Source organism: Atta colombica, unplaced genomic scaffold (genome assembly GCF_001594045.1).
Source record: "Atta colombica isolate Treedump-2 unplaced genomic scaffold, Acol1.0 scaffold12, whole genome shotgun sequence".
Taxonomy (NCBI): domain Eukaryota; kingdom Metazoa; phylum Arthropoda; class Insecta; order Hymenoptera; family Formicidae; genus Atta; species Atta colombica.
In genome coordinates, this window is record NW_017259206.1 from 5,576,323 (window position 1) to 5,593,950 (window position 17,628).

General features: G+C 33.9%; 1 protein-coding gene across 3 annotated transcripts in view; it reads right to left on the minus strand.

Annotated features, from left to right (window-relative positions):
- LOC108694460 (aryl hydrocarbon receptor nuclear translocator-like protein 1) overlaps positions 1 to 14,925 on the minus strand; it is a 28,450-nt gene extending 13,525 nt beyond the window's left edge. For 2 of the 3 annotated variants that reach the window (XM_018203980.1, XM_018203979.1), the window contains exons 1-4: positions 14,730 to 14,925; positions 9,063 to 9,615; positions 4,119 to 4,580; positions 623 to 694 (exon numbers count right to left, since the gene is read on the minus strand). In XM_018203980.1, coding sequence (XP_018059469.1) covers positions 623 to 694; positions 4,119 to 4,580; positions 9,063 to 9,615; positions 14,730 to 14,745 — 1,103 coding nt within the window. In that variant the 5' untranslated portion in view covers positions 14,746 to 14,925. The remainder of the gene's footprint in view (positions 1 to 622; positions 695 to 4,118; positions 4,581 to 9,062; positions 9,616 to 14,729) is intronic. The other variant, XM_018203981.1, reaches the window with a different exon arrangement.
- Positions 14,926 to 17,628: the final 2,703 nt, after the last annotated feature.

A 17,628-nucleotide genomic window follows, 5' to 3' on the forward strand; every position in this document is an offset into this window, starting at 1 on the left:
TACAATTAGTTATCATTAAAATTATATTATAAAAGTGTGTTCTTTTAAAGAATGTTTTTTTTCTTTTTTCTTTGTATTCTTTTTTACAAACGACTAAAAAAATGACAATTTTTCAATTACATTATTGTTATAACAAATAAGTGATGTAATACTATGCAATATTTATTTTATATATATAATGATATAACTTGTATTATATTCCAAATCATATGAATCATATTTTATTTTTAAAAGATGAGATACATTCCAAGGTTCAGAGTATCCCTTAGGGCATTATGAGATTTTTTGGAATATTAATATTCTTTGGAATGTTTGTAAATTTAGAAATTATTCAATTGTTAATGCGTATTAGATGAGCAATAAAAGCGTGACGCTTTGCGACAACTTCGCAACGGACAGTGGCTGATAATACATGATGATCGGATTGACGTCGCTGATGAAGCCGGAGTAAAGAGTCACCAATCAAGGTAGGTCAAGGTAGCACTCACCTTGGCAATATCTGACATAATACTACATAATCACCATAATCGATTGCGTTACAAGTTCGACTGCATCGCGTGCTCGGAAATTCCGATCTTTCCGAATAATAAATTTTTTTTCTTATACTTTACAATGTACTTACTTCTTACTGTCGTCGTTTGTGCGAACTGATTTGGCGTCGTCTCCCAGATCGTCCAAGAGATCGCTTCCAATGCTGAAATAGATAACAATGGAGCATTTCTTCAAAGAGATGTTTAGCAAGTTTAGAGATGTTAAGCATGGAAATAAAAAAATCAATACATACATAAATAGGTAATTAAATTAATATTGCAATAAATTATTTTTTAATATTATTACTTTTTATTAATCTTTCATTATTCACGTGGGGAGTGAATCCAGGATTCCTCAACTTTGTAAATTCTGAAACTATAAATTCTAAAACTGAATATATGAATGCTGTATTTATACACATTATTGTATTTAGCACAAATTTCCAGCAAAACAAGCTGACGTTATTTGTCGTCATGTTGGCAACAAATAACGTCAGCTTGTTTACTGGATTGTTTCACAATTAAAAACATTTTTTTTTCGCATTGGTCTTTATTTAAAGGATGTCTAAAATATTCAATCAATCTTTATTTAATTAAAAATCATCAAAGAGAATAATAAAAATTGAAATATAATACAATATTAAAAGTGTCAGATACCTGTAAATAATGATCGATTAACTGAAGAATGACACCGTTCTCTCTTGTAAGATTCAATTTTGCCGATTAAACGCGCAATGTGGTAATCTAAGTACGTAATTGACGAAGTCCCTTCGTGGCGACTAAATTCGGTCGAAACATCACAGGAAAACAATTTCTTCAGCATATTACGACCTTCGTAAAGGGTGTTACCCCTTTGACGGTAAATTTCACCAAGTTTCGCCCGCGTAGAGCTTCCTCTCCCCCGTCCTTTGTGTCTCGAGCTCGAAAAGTCGCACGTGGGTTTCCCTCGCGAGGAAATATTTGTCGATACGATTCCTTCGTCGTAAAAGACTCACCTCGGAAACGAGACACGCGTAAATATTTACCACAATAAAAATGCGCGAATGCATTTCAATTTTGCTTAAGGCCATCAACGATCAGGTTCTCAGATATGAGTATTATCATTGTATAATAATTTCATATATTCATAGATTTATATTGCAGAAATTGTTGACGTTACGAATCACGTGTTACGTCCGGCTCAATTACAAACGAAGCAAAAAATTAATTCAGCGGACCTTGATGACATGGATGAGGACATGGATGATACAAACGAGATGCAAATTCATAATGTCAAATTCAGAATTTGGAAAGTTTCTTTATAAACATAAATCGTTGCTCTTCTTTTTTCAAAAAGTAATTCGTTACCGTTATTAAATTTAAAATGTATCTTGTTATCGTTGTATAGAGTGTTAAATTAAATCTAATTTAAACTGTTTAACTCTCTTGTTTTAGTATAAAATAACAATATAATTGAGAAACAATAAATGGCGACTCAAATTAAATTAAATTTGATTTGACTACAGATTTAGCAATGCAAACGCATGCGATGTCCAATTTCTTATTTAAGTATATCCAACATCAGCTGCGTGTCTCTCTCGCAAACATCCCTTGCGAAGCAAGCGACGAAGGTAATTGTCGAGAGCAATTTCGGGATCTCCAGAGAGCGGTAGACAAATCTTCCGTTCCGTCGACGATTAAGTTAACCCTTTGACCGCGTATCCGACACCTTGATTGGGTAATTACTTGGAATTACTGGGCGCGAAATATCTCGAAACATCGGCATCGATGAGTATCGAGAACTCGGATGAGGGGAACGGCGACAGGACCGGGGAAGTGAGTCGCTAGTTATCGCGAGTTGTTTACCGCAGCTCGCGAGACTCCAGACTCTTGGCAGGGCACATTTGGCGGGCTTCGTTTCGCGCTTCATGCTAATGTGTAATATTCCGCGATACGACTTCCACCTACATGCCATATGGAGCTTTGTGCTCCGAGACGGTTGTTACCATGGCCGATTCTTAGGTGCCGTTCGCCTGCGAGCATTCGGCAACAGACAAAAGAACATTGCTCCACGTGGCGTGAGATCTCGCGTAAAAATTTCCGATAAGAGAATCTCATTTCTAGCGCTTCTCCTTATTCGTTCAATTAAGATGCGCTAAAACACTCACAGTCGATTTTTGTTTTTTATCTTCGTGAAATTGATGATCCCTTCTAGGAGTTCTGGAGATACATTTCATATTTAAGTTAAATAAGTTATAGAAGAAGAATCTTTTTCTTTCAGCATAAGCCAAGAAAGGAACATGGTACACACTTTTTTCCCTTATCTTCATAATTCATCTATCCTGCTGGCTATTTTTAAATCTAATTCCTAAAGTGTGATTTACACGGGGCGACTTTTATTCGCTAGAAGCCGTCTAGTGATGTTATAGCGAATTCGCTACTAAAAACTTCTTCTAGACGTGGGTTTGTTCTTATAGTCGCGGCGAATACTGCTTTCGACGCTTATCGCTAGCTTGTCGCTGGCTTAGTTTCTTGTTGTTTTTCCAGAGCGAATTTTTAAGTCGTCAGCGTGAGAAGACGAATTTTTCTGAAACACTTCGGTCATTCAGACCATAAGCATCAGAGAATAATCATCTGTCGTGCTTTGTGACCAACTATTCGCTTGATCACTAGCGACCACTCGCTGCGACTTTAAAATTTTAGTCGCTAGTAAATAAAAACCAAGCGTGTACAAGAAGTTCTCATCAGCGAATTCGCGGACGAATTAAGAAGTTTGCTTCAAGTGAATAGCAGCAGAGAAAATTCGCTGGCGAATTAATGATGAATTCTAGACGCGGCTTCTAGTAAATAAAAGCCCCGTGTAAATGCTTTACGTAATATCGATGTACATACAATATTTTCTCGTTATTCCTATCTAATTTCTCTCTCTCTCTCTCTCTCTCTCTCTCTCTCTCTCTCTCTCTCTCTCTCTCTCTCTAATCTCTCTCTCTCTCTCTCTCTCTCTCTCTCTCTCTCTCTATGTACAATAAATCTATACATTTTATATCTCTCCTTTTTTATTTTTACTTTACTTATTCCATTCTTATCCTACTTAGTTTCCTCTCTGTTGTCGTTACTTGATTAAACTCTGACCTACTTCCTCCCCATTTCTTTTAGATTTTTTTTCCTAAGAAATCCGAATCCTCTTCCTTCTACTTCTATCAATTTCTAATTTTACACCTATACCTCACGGATAAAGTCTTATAAATAAAAGTTAGAAGTTGATAGAAATAGAAGAAAAAAATTTCTAAAGAAAGAAAATCTAAAAAAAAGTAGGGAGGAAATAAATCAGGGTTTAGCGAAATCGATAACAATATAGAAGAAGTGTATACATATATAATTAGGTAGGATAAGAATAGAATATAATTTTTTTTAATTTAAATGCTATATTGTTAATTTATATCAATAATATATCATATTGTTGGTATCAGCGAATCTTGGTGAAATGGTTTAACGAATCATCGCCAAGTTCAGTTAGCATTATCTGGTTTGAGAGGAACTGATAAAATCAACCATTAATCCCTTAGAGATATAACCCTCGAGGTTCTTAGACAAATGGGTTAAACTTACTGGCAAGAAAGTTTCCGCTTTCTGGAAACCGGTGCGAACTCATCCGAGGTATCGGTCGGCGGTCCATGGCTAGGCGTAGCGGATGACGTACTACGATGATGTCGATGATGATGATGATGATGATGATGGTGATGGTGGTGATATTGATGGCCGGAGGCGGGTGCCTGCTGGTCGGGGACCATCGTCGGGGGTGTCTCCATGTGCTGGGGCGGTTCAGCCCCCGTTGCAATCTGCGGGATGGTGGCGGTGCTGCTGGTAGAGGTGGTGGTGGTAATAGTTGTAGTAGTCGTGCTTGGGCTGCTGGGGGTGGTGGTGGTACTGGCAGTGCTGCCGCTGTTGCTGCTGGCGGGGGTTGGAGTCGGGGCGAGACCTTCACCACCACCCCCCGCCGAGGCGGTGGTTAGCTCTCCCACCCCGGTACCCGTGCCTATCTCGCCAAAATAAACCGTGGAGCACGAACTTCTGCAAGCAAATTTTAATTAAGCACCGAAGTCAAATGACATTCTAATAACGAATCTTGAAAATCATGATTGCAAAAAATAGATTGTAATACACTTAAAAAATATAGTGAAAGCAATTGTAAAAAAGTGACTATCAAATTTTATATTATATATATTATATGAATTCACCTATATATATTTTATATATAAATAGTTGAATAAATTATTTTATCGTTCTAGCAACTATGAAATAAGTATGAAGTTTATACACATATAAATATCTGTGTGTATTAATTCTATATATAAAACTTGTATAGCTATCACCTTTATAATTGCTACTACTATGTTTTTCTCTGAGTAGGTGTAATATATGACTGTCAATTAAATAAATCGAAATGAAGTTGCTGCATTAAATCATGTAATACATGATATTAATACGTGACACGTTATGAAGTTTCTCCGCTGTTTCAAAAAGTCATATATAAAGAAAATCGTAAGAAAAGTTCTTTATATAAACATATATAAAAGTGTTTAAAAATTATGCAGAATATATATGCAATTATTGTCAAAGGAATTATGCAAAGAAAAACATTAATTACTTCTATCACTATTAAAAGTATCTAATCATTATCTTTGCAATAACAAGCCATTTAGGTATCAAGATTTATATATTTTCAAGACTCGAGGGAATAGGGAAAGTTGTGATCGCATGAAAGTGCATAACATTTTTGTATGTAAGTACGCTAATCATATGCGGGGCGTGTAATAATGTATAGTTACACCAACGTCACATCCGGGAGTATTGAACTATCGTCATCGACCTTACGATCTATAAGTTCTTACGAGCAATATCGAGCCAATCTTTCGATTTGTCTTACCTGTTTGAATGCATATAAAATTTTTTGCCGATTGATTATATCTCGATCGCGTTATCGGCGTTGTCAATCGCATTTATGCATATAAGAATATAACATTTCCAATGTATAATCACACAATTAATCGCATAATATATTTTGAACAAAAAAGTATAATTTAAATTATTTTCAAAATTAATCTTCTAGAAAAAGTTAAGGATTATTTTTCATTTTTATAATACTAAAATAGCAAAAATGAAACAAAAAGGTATTTTAATATTTTATCTTTAAAATTCTCCCAGTATTCTTTAAAATCTTTAAATATAATTAGGAAATAAAAAAAAAACGAGTTGAGATGGGATTATCAAAATTGTTCAAGATGATCGCATAATTGTTTTTTGTTTGCGGAAAACGGAGGACCAAGGTCTGCCGACTATCTCGTCTCATCGACAATGGCAAATAGTTCCGTGTAGTATGATGTAATACAAATGATTAGTGTAATTCTATTTATTCGTTGATAGATACAACGACGCCGACGGCGACATCATGTCACGTACAATGCGACAAGTGGGAGCGTATAACTGACATACCTATTGCTGATTGCAACCACGAATCTGAGTTAATTCTTCCGTGCTTCAGCTCAATTTCTAAAGTTTAAGGCTAATATTCATAGTCAGTTCTTATATTCAAGACCGTCTTAATTTTTGTTTTGAGGTATCACGCATCAACCAATCAGAAGGTTACATTAGCGTCTGAAGACATTACTTAAGATGGTCTTGAAATAAGAACCGACTATGAAATACATAAATACTTAAAACATAAAATGGAGCCGCGCGACTTATTTACGAGACGATGATTTTAAATCTGTTAAACTATTCTCTATAATTAAACTACTCTCTAAAACTTTTAGAATGAAGGATCATTCTGAAGAATGAAATCAAAGATTGAAAATTGAGCTACTCTTATTCAAAATTAGTTCAATTTTCATATTTTAAAGCGAGATTCCAAAAAATTTAGAGAGTAGCATATAGTGTTTATGTTTAAAGTGAAATAAATCCATAGATAAAATGATTTTATTAAAATATTTAAGAACTTAATTAGATATAAATTTGAAAATAATTTTGTCGAAACATTAAAATAATTACATAAGAATTTCAAACATGAGCAATGCTGCAAAAAGTTTTAGCAAAGTTTGAGCATCCTAATTATTTTGATAGTCCAACAAAATTATTTTCGGATCTAATTAAATTTGTAAATATTTCAATAAAGCTGTTCTTTCCATGTATAGGTTTGGCCAAAAAGAGAAAGAAAATTCTAGCCAGTCAAATGCAGCAAAACAGATATTTTTTAAATTTCATTTCGATCTATTTTTCATTGGATGCATTTTCGAGGCAAATCAGATTATAATCGTGATATAATTATTAGTTAGTTAGGATTATCGAGATAAATCATGAGTTGTACATGGCGTTCAGACCGTTAAAAAATTAATTTTAAAGGCGTGGACGTGAAAGAGAGAGCGAGAATGCGTCGATCGAGTAGTCAACATAACGCATGGAAATCACTATTCGTTGCGGTACTGCGAGACAATGATAAAGAGATGCATTACGCAATGCATCTCGCGACTCGTATAAAATATTGAGCGAGGTATGGGAACAGAAAATGATAAAAAAAAGGCGATAGAATAGAAAGCGAAGCTTTCGTCCCCCCGTTAGTCGCACTACGACTATTGAAATATTGAAATGAAAATCTGGAACAATATGAAGAGAAAAGGAAAAGATTATCAATGTAGTCGATTATTTAATATAGTCCTTTTCTATCAATATAAATTAATTTCGATTTAATTTTTTATGTTTTTCTAAGAATTCGAAATTTCTTAGAATTAGGAAAAGTAAATTAAACCGCAAGGAAAGGATGGTTTTCCTGAAATATCTAAAAATTTAGCCAAATATAGATCTAAAAATAATTTTGTTAGATCATCAAAATAATTATGTAAGATAACAATGTCAGTCATCGCGATTAGTTCAGCATTCACATAACGGATCTAAATAGCGTATCCATAATGATCCATTAACGGCAATGCGAGCAAAACGTACCGATGTCGTTTTCAGATGTTCATTTCTATCAATGTGCATTAATTCCAATTTCAAAAAGAACAGTTTTGCCTTTTTTAGTATCTAAAAATTTAGTCAGCAAATGTGAAAATAATTTTGTTGAATTATAAAAATAATTATGTAGAAATAAGATGATGTTTCAACAAATTTTTACAATCTAACTATCTTGAGTTTTATCCTTCATTTTGTCTTTTGTTTTACATACACATTTGTAGATTTATACGTAAAAAATAAATTTCATCAGATTCGATTACGCAATTGCCATTTAGTATTGCTTATTATTATTAGAATAATTACATAAATGTGAACTATGTTTTTTCTTTTTACTAATTAATTTATCTGAGTAGGGTCCAGATATCATTTAGATACTGGGTACACGAATAACCAGTTTCCGAGTGATTTCCGAGGTATTACTGACTCGATAACTCGGTATTGACAACACCGGTCATAATTCCAAAGCCGATTCCAGCAGATTATGTCGAGAGGCTTATTGATTGTTGTTGCACACAATGTGATATAAATAACGTTGTATCGCAACAACGTAGTAGCGTTTTTAAGAATAAATAATAATATAATTCAATCATCTGAATGTTTATTTATACCCAACATCGCAGAGGCAACATCGCATGGAGCAACGTTTTTCAACTAATAAGTCATCCTCATCCGTAAATATAATATTAATCACTGCATAAAAAATAAGTAATAAGAAAAGTAATAAATGAAACAAATAAATTAAATCTCATAGAAACGAAAATCTGAACATCACTTCTTTTGGATTGATTCGTCTTCAGGAAAGTGTCATTTTTTTTTATCTATCATACTTAATTCATTAATAATATTTGTTTTTGCATCTAATGTAATTTCTTGTTGTTCTTATTTATTTATTTCTATCTTATTTATTTCAATATCTTATTTTTACAGTTAATTTACTATTTTGTCTTATTTTTCTTATTACTTATTTTTTTTACGCGGTATTAATCATATTTACAGGATGACTTATAAGAGACTGCCATTGTTCGATTCGATTCTCCTTGAAATATATTTGTCAAACACAAAATCTAAAAAAACACGTATTTTTTTATATCGGTCCATTTTCAGATTTAAGAAGTGAAACAGCCTCTCAAAATTAATGGATATGGCATATTTTCAAATATTAAATTTTGAAACATCTAAACGTAAAGTCAAAAAATATATAAAAAAAGTCCTTTGGAAGAGTGCTCTTCTTGCAATATTATTTGATTTGTCAGCAATGTTTTGCTAAGTTGAAAGTTTTTTCCCCTTTTATGAAAAATTTAATTTTTAATACAATATAATTTAGAAAATTTTCGCGTTCTTAATTCACATTTCATTCACCCTTTTATTTATTTCTAAATTTGTCTCTTCTTTTTATCTTTTTTTTAAATTTTCGCAATACATTTGAAGATCATTTGCGACACTCGAGTTGATATAAAAAATTTTTCATCGATATTGCATTAATTAAGATCCTCTATCTTAATCATTTCACGATGAACACGCAACTAGCGAGACAATCAAACTTACTCCTGCACGGATGAGAGATTATAATAATCTCGTTGATGTTGCTGTTGCTGTTGCTGTCCACCGTTTCGCTGCTGCTGTTGATGCTGATGATGCTGATGATAGAGTTGCGAGGCGGACGTGGCCAGTTGCGTGCAGGTGTCGTGCACGGTGCGATGATGCTCTTGGTGATGAATGCGCGGCTGTAGCTCCTGCAGCGAGATGTATTCCTGCGTCTCCTGGGCCGGCACCGCCGTCGCTGAATGCAGGAGCTGGGTGTAGCCCTGTGCCATTTCCTGCGCCACCATCTCCTCCTGTCCCTGTCCGGTCGTAGTTCCGGTACCACGGAATCGCAAAAGATCGTCCAGTTCGGACTCCGCCGACGGGTGCTGCTGCTGTTGCTGCAGTTGATGATGATGACGTTGTTGCTGCTGCTGATGGGAATGTTGCTGATGCTGATGTTGATGATAATGCAGCATGCGATCATTCACGCAGGCGCCATCGCCTGCGGCGACCACCGCGTCATCATTCTCGATGACGCCGTCGCTGCTGGTGTCCGGCAGTAAACCACCCTCGTCTGAAGAATGACAGAGCGATTCGCCACTGGAGGATTCCCATCAAAGGATGCGCGCGAGAACGCTCGTGACGTGCGAAAGCTTCCGTTATTATCCTCACAAAACTAATTCCGGAATCGGTATCGAATTGAGCTTCGCGATCGAAATAAATTTTTAGCAAAAGAATTAATAAACGACTTTTGGGCGATATTCTTCTTGCAAACTTTCGACGCGCTCCAAACAGAACAACAAATGAAGATGAAAACGACATCAAAGTAACGTCAAATGACGTCAACGGAGAATAATGTTAGAATAAACCGTAACTGATTAAAAAGTAATTTTAAGTAATTATTTTGGAGTCATTTTGACGCTATTTTGGTATCATGACTTAATTGTGTTCTGCTTAGGCCTGGAAAATTACGTCTGCGTATATAAGTATGTTGAAAATTAGTCTGCGTGTATAAGTATGTTGCCGCACTCGACGTGCGATGGCTTTGCGTAATGTAAAATAAATGGTAAGGTATTATTGACGACACTATTGACGGGCAATTATCCGGAAGCTAAGGCATGATTATCTATTTGTGGCATAACTATCTATTGAACCCACGCAAAGTGTAACTTTTCATGCCGATAGTATCTCATTTTAAACGACTGATTAATTTCCATCAGCTATGACTTGCACGCACGAAAAGAACAATTTTGCTGAAAATACAACAATTTTACTTAAAAATTTAATTTTACTACATACTGATCTCAAAATAATTTTAAACCTATAAATAATTATGCAAGATAAATAACAACAAAATTACAACAAAATTTGATATTCTAGCAACCAGCTTGAGCGTCCTACATAATTATTTTGATTCAAGAAAATTATTTTCAGATTTGTATCTAGCTGAATTTTTAGATACTTGGACAAAATCGTTCTTTCATGTGCAGTTCCTTCGTCAAAGACAAAGGGTACCGCAATAGTTGCAAAGCATTGGGAACTAAAAATATGAAGATCATTCAGACTGAGATTTTCTTTCCCTCATTAATGACACGCGATGATGATCAATTTTATAATTTAATTTCATGAACTCGCAAAGAGCAACGCGCCGTGTCGTAATGTCGCACAGGGAAGTAGACGGAACAAATATGTCGCGTGTGCGTAACGCAATCTTCGACCTTGAGTGATGACAGCACGTTAATGTCACAACGCGATTGTGAGTGCGATTGAACACGTATCGAGCATCGCGCGACTTTGGAATGCGCGATGATTAACTACCGCCGACGTAGAGTATTATATTAATAATTACGCAATAACGAGGAAAAAAGAAAGAGAAAAGCATGTACCCTTTCTAAAATGTCGCGGGAAGAGCAATTCGCAATCTTTAAAAATCGCGGATTTTTAACGTCATGCCAAAAGTCTAAGCCTAAATAATCGACATAACAAAATGAGAATGTTTGATGTTTTTGGAATTACTATATAGGGTGTTTCAAAATTCGCGCCCGCGAAGTACAAGATGATATTTTATGTTAAAAGAAACAACTTATTCCTTTTGCAAAATTGCGTCTGACAAGTAGTTTTTGCAGAAAAGCCGGTTGAAGTTGTAAACGCAAAAATTATTCATCGAATGTAATTTTACTACAGGAAAAAGTTGTTCGTTTTAGCACAAAAAACAACTTTTTCCTTTAGCAAAATTGCATCTGATAAGTAATTTTTGCAGGAGAGCAGGTTGAAGTCAATAAATAAGCGCAAAAATTATTTATCGGACGCAATTTCGTTAAAGGGAAAAGTTGTTTGTTTTAACATAAAGTATCACGTCTTTTACGCGAGCGCGAATTTTGAAACACCCTGTATATGGAAAGAGAGAAGATTTTGTTGAAATATTTAATCCTCCAAATTTACTATATATTTCGATCAACATGATTAAAAAGCTTTTAAAAATAAAAAAATTTCAGAGAAAAAAGATCGGAGATCAGGAGGATTCAGAGAAAAGAGAATCGGACATTAATAGACGAAGTCAAATACAAAAAAAGTTCTTAAATAAAATATAGTAAGAAAATAAATTACATTTTTGATTAAGCCCAAACAAAGAGAGATCATCGGGATAAAAAATTTAGCTCTAAAAAATACAGATCTGAAAATAATTTTGTCAAATCAAATCAAAATAATATAAGATGGTCAAGAAGTTATTAGAATGTTAAAATATTTTCCATTGCTCATCATGCTTGAGTATTTTGCGTAATTATTTCAATGGTCCAACAAAATTATTTTTAAATCTGCTTAAATTTTAAGTAGCTAACTAAATTAAATTTATTCTGACAAAACTGTTCTTCTCATCTAATATTGTTTCGTCACGTTTAAATTTCCTACATAATTCTTTTGGTGAATCAACAAAATTATTTTCAGATCTGTATTTGGATAAATTATTAAATATATTAGAAAAATCGTTTTTTCCGTGTATATTTTCTCCGTTCAAGAAATTTTGCACGTATCAGTCTATACATCGCCCATCCAGCATTGCAGAAGGCTCACAAAAGATGTTTACGTAAGATCGGCTCTAGATCGACAAGAATATACGGACGGACGATGAAATCAGCAATCAATCAAACACAAACCCATAGCGAATTCGCCTTCAACGCGTATTAATTGCTACCTCGTGCCGCTGCCTAACAGACAATTCTGTATTTTTATGACATTTCGCTTTACGGTATAACGCACGTTCGCGATATAGACAGCGACGACGGCACTTGCAAACAGAAGGAATGTTCTCCGGAGAAGGCCTCGTCTTGGACGTTTGAGTTTCAGAAACCAATTCCGGAGGGTCGAATGCATGAGCTATCCGTGGTAGAAAAAAATACTTTTCTATGGGATAATATTTCAAACGTCCATATCTCTGTTCAGACAATATCTCCGCGGTATTACTAAATGCGAAATCCTTTCACGTAACTTTCCCATGTTGCTTTTATAAATACCAGCAAAATTATGGTAATAAAATCATAATAACCGCGCGTATTTATTTTAAATATAATCATAAATAAATATGCATGTGACTTCTTCATTAAGTCTCGATGAATACATGCAATGTATTATCTTTCGCAATTTAATAATAATTTTCGCAGGTAAGTGAACTCTTATAAATATCTTTTCTATAATTAAAATAATTTTCTCATCTTATGAAAATGTCAGTACAAGTTTTGGAATTTTTTATTCTGTCAACAAACAAGATACCTACGGTAGTTGATGGAATTTCGTCTAATCTAAAGATTAAAGGTTAAGTCAAAAGATTTATCAATGAAATTTATGAATGAATTTCCTGTTAACCTTTCATCTTTAATTAGGTAATCATATATTGTGAAATATATTGTGAAAAATTTATCTAAATGATAATGTTATATAAAACTATACGAAAGAGATGATTTTGCTAAAGTCTAAAAATTTAAAAATTAGATACAGATTAGAAAATAATTTTGTTATCAAATAATAATTCTGTAAGACGGTCAAGTTTGTTGAATATCAAAACTTTTTGTAGTATTATCCTTGAGTTTCTTATATAATTATTTTGATAATTCTCAACAAAATATTTTCAGCTCTATATCTATCCAAGTAGAATCACACAAATCACGATAAGTTAAAATGACAATAAAATGAATTGTTATTGATCCAAAAGTAACTTTTAATAATCATTTTCAAGTCATTTTGATGTCATGATGATTGTGATCCTGGTTGGATAACTAAATTTTTAGATACTTCCGCAAAATTGTTTTTCCGTGTATGATAAAGATCTGTATGTTTTATCACCGTGTAAACAACGAATGCTCTCCGGAGGAGATCTCGGTGCGTTCGATGACGTGTAAAAAAATTATTCAGAATGCAATCGCGTGACGCTGATGATTGAGATAATAGTGACAATGACATTACCTAGGAACTGCAACAACGTCGCGCGCGACCTTCGATAATCATGCTTCGTTGAGCTTTTATCAATGGAAATAGTAATAATGATGTCACTGACATAATAATCGATATAATAATGGACACGACGATGGCACGACGATGGCATCCTTGCGATTTTCGATATTGGAAAATATAATATTTTACCATCAGTAAAACAGTGTCGTTAAATCAAAGTTATCTGAATGTATAAGGAATTATACTGATTGAGTAAAGATCAGGAACAGAAGAAAGAGATTCAGAGAAAAATATCCTTTGTAATCTAAATAAAGGAATCGACATGATAAGACTAGTATGAATACGAATTTCATTTTAATGTGACGATAGAAAAGAAAACAGTACCTGAACTGAGGAGAATATTCCAGTGATCGTTATTGAAATAATTGATGGAAAATCTGATGGATGAACAGCACAATGTCACTAACACAAGTTCTTCAATTTGAAAAAAACCAATAATAAGAAAACACTTTTTCAACTAAAAAAAATCAATAAGAAAACACTTTAACCGACTCTGTTTAAAAATCACTATTAAATCCACAGTTTGTAATTTATTATTTTTGTAGATAAATTATAGCTTATTAAATTACCTACTGATAGTGATTTAAAAATACGAAAAACCATACGTGTACTATCTAAAAAAGTGTTGACGAAAAAGTTATGTTCGATTAATGTCCATTTATATCAATAAAGATTAACTTTAATATCGGTTTAACTTACTTTTTATTTTTCTATAATTCTAAAAATTAAAAAGAAATTAATTAAATCAATATTAAAATTAATTTATATTGATAGAAACGAAATCTTATGTGTAATTTAATATTATGAAACAAAATATATAAAGTAATATAAAAATTGCACAATATTTTTAGTATTAGATTGATTTCTTCTTTTGCAAAAATCACGGAGACGAATAATCTTAAAATATACTGAGAAAAAAATAGCTCCCAAATGTTGAGTAAAATTCCAATCAAAAGTTCGGTTAATCGTTTATTAAATATTTAGAAAATAAAATTTATAGTTTATATTAACCGAACATTTGGTTGGAATTATATCATTCAACATTTGACAGTTATTATCAATCTTTTAGTGTATATATTAAATCACACGCAGAAATAATTTTTCCAACATCTCGACGAAAAGGATTGCGATGCTATTTCGCACATCACGAGCATTCGCGCGTCATCGCGAGAATCTCCTTACCGAGAAGCGCGTACATCCACGTCGTCGCCGACGACGAGGAGGCGGCGACATCCTCGCGAAGAGGCCAGAAGGCCTGTCGCCTTCCCTCTTGGCGGGCGATGCCCTCGTGCTTCGAGGGTCGGGCCTCCTCGACGGCGACGACGAGGTCGTGCCAACCGTTCAGTACCACCGTCTACACGAGTCGCGTGTCGCGAGCTCCCGCGAGACGGTGGCCAGCACGTGATGCCAAGCGGACTGCTAACTGACGAAGGAAGGCAAAATAAAGAGAAACTGTCGTCGTCCTAGCTTCCCCCGCTAGTCGGCATCGAGAGATCACGAGGATCACGATGATTTCAGGACGCGCGATGTCGATTGATAGCGAGGCTGTGATCACAGGAGAAGGTCTCTCCTCTCTCGAACTCGCGCGGTAGACAACGCACTCGTCGACAGACGCGTCGTCCGCTTGACACTGAGAACGCCGGTGGGTGATGATGACGGTGGTGCTGGCGACGGTGACGGTGGTGGCGGTGGTAGTGGCGGTGGTGGTAGTGGAGGAGGCACTTCCGCGAACAACGGTGGTGACGGTGGTAGAGAGGACGTATACTCGTCGTCGGTAGTAGCGATGCTGTTGAGAGCACTGGGGTGTCGTAGTGGATACCACGTGGTCCGTCACAGGTGGGAGTGACTAAAACCGCCCTGCGCCGCGGAATCGCCTCCGCGACGTCAAGTCGTGTACCCGAGCCACCCCCACATCGTGACGGGGAGGATGCGTCGCGAGAATTCTTTCAGTCACGATTCCTTTCTTAATTGCTAGATGAATCGCGAAATAAAAAAGTATCTAATTGAATGTTTAGACACTGCTTGTAAGAGAAAAGTGTTTGATGTTTGTGACTATAATTGTACAGTAAAATAATTATTTTTTAGGAACTCCATTTTTATGTAATTATCACTATATTATTATTTAGTAATTAGTTAGTGATAATTATATTTATACACTAAGAGAAAAATATATTTAATTTTAATAATTGCTATTTTATTTTATTTCAACAAAAAATATACAATTCAGATATTGAAAATGATTATATTTTTATATGTATAGGAATTACATAAATATAATTATTACTAATATAGCAGTAAACTATGAAAACGGAGTTCTTAACTATAATTATTTTATCATATAATTATAGTAAAAAATACAAATATAAATACTTTTCTTTCAGTATAATAAAATAAATTCATATGGAAATGTGTATACGAAAACGAAGGTTGATCTCTATTTGCAAAATTAAAAATTCATATTTGACTCTCAATGTGAGCTTCACGCTCGGCTTTTGTTTTCTGAAGCTGACGTACGATAAATCGCCGCTAACTAACTTAAGATTTATATGATTATTTATATAATACGCAAACAAGATTCTCGGATTCGACATAAAGACGTGACGTCAAGAAGAAAAAAATCGATTGAGCCTTGCAAGGGAATCTATTAAAAGTAAACGTAACGATATTTGTCACTATCAACATAAACCATAAATTAAGTAGTCATAACTTATGAAAAATTAAATTATCGGACTTATTAAAGTAATTAAATAATAAAAAAGTAATAATCAATGATAGAAGAAATATGTCATTACAGCCATTCGCTGCAAATTTGCGTGTGCAAGTCTGAAAACTATATCTTGTAATCCTGCTATCTGTTTATGCTTGTGTTAAGAAATCATAGATTTGATGGCTCAATCAACCGCTGTGCGACTTTCAACACGTAATTTAAAAATACATATGCTTTCCATTAAAAAAAAATTTGTTTTTTTTAATTTTGAGTTTATTCTTGCATTTCCATAAATTTGTAGTGTCTCAGCAAAACTCAAAGAAAAATCTCTTTTAAATAAAATAAACGCAAATATATAATATAAATTTTATATATAATAAAAGACATCTAAAAAATGTATAAGTTATTTAATTTTGCTCGATGAATCATTTGCTTCGTGCCATCGTAGAATTAATTAACGTACATTTCATCGTATAATACGTAACAATATATACGCGCATTTAAAGCCAACTAATTAACGCTATCCTCATGCCTTACATAACTTTGTTAATATATAACATAATCACATGGCGCCAGCATTTTAATATCATATTCTGGAAGAGGCACAAAGCGAACGATTGGTGAATTTCTTCTCACTCGATTATTCTTTATAATGCATTTTCATGTTAATTCCTTACTTTATATAGACACTTGAACTGTTAGCCTTCGGTTAACCGGTTTACCTTTGCGCGCAATTCGCTTAGTATCACAATAATAATAGCCGTCACTGAACAGTGCAGGTGGTTGTAAGAAATTTTTAATATCGCATTCATTTTGTAAGCTATTAATTGTCTAGCTACGCGGCCGTCGATGATTACAGTTCTATCAATAGCAATCGTCATTCTTTTAATCAATGTTTCTCTTTAAACCTAAAAAAAAAAAAGGGATTTATATCATATATTCAAGGATATTTAATATCAGGAAATATAAGATAATAATAGGAAGTATAAGAATAATTGTGCTAAAATATCTAAAAATTTAGCTAGATAGATACCTAAAGTAATTTTGTTGAATCATCAAAATAACTGTATAGAACGTTTAAGACAATGTTGATGACAATGTTGTAAAAAGTTTTGACATTCCGACCAACTTGAGCATCCTACGTGATTATTTTGATGATCAAAACAAAATTATTTTCAAATTTATATCTAAATTTTTAGATATGACTTCAGCAAAATCATTCTTTCTGATATATATGATTAGTTTTTGTTCTTAATTTTTTACACTGGATCTAAATATAAAAATTATATTAAAAATTCTTACAACAGTGCTGCTTGCAGAGCTGCTTTTCCTGTAGAATGCGATTAAGTTGTAGAACTACGCGATTATTTATTC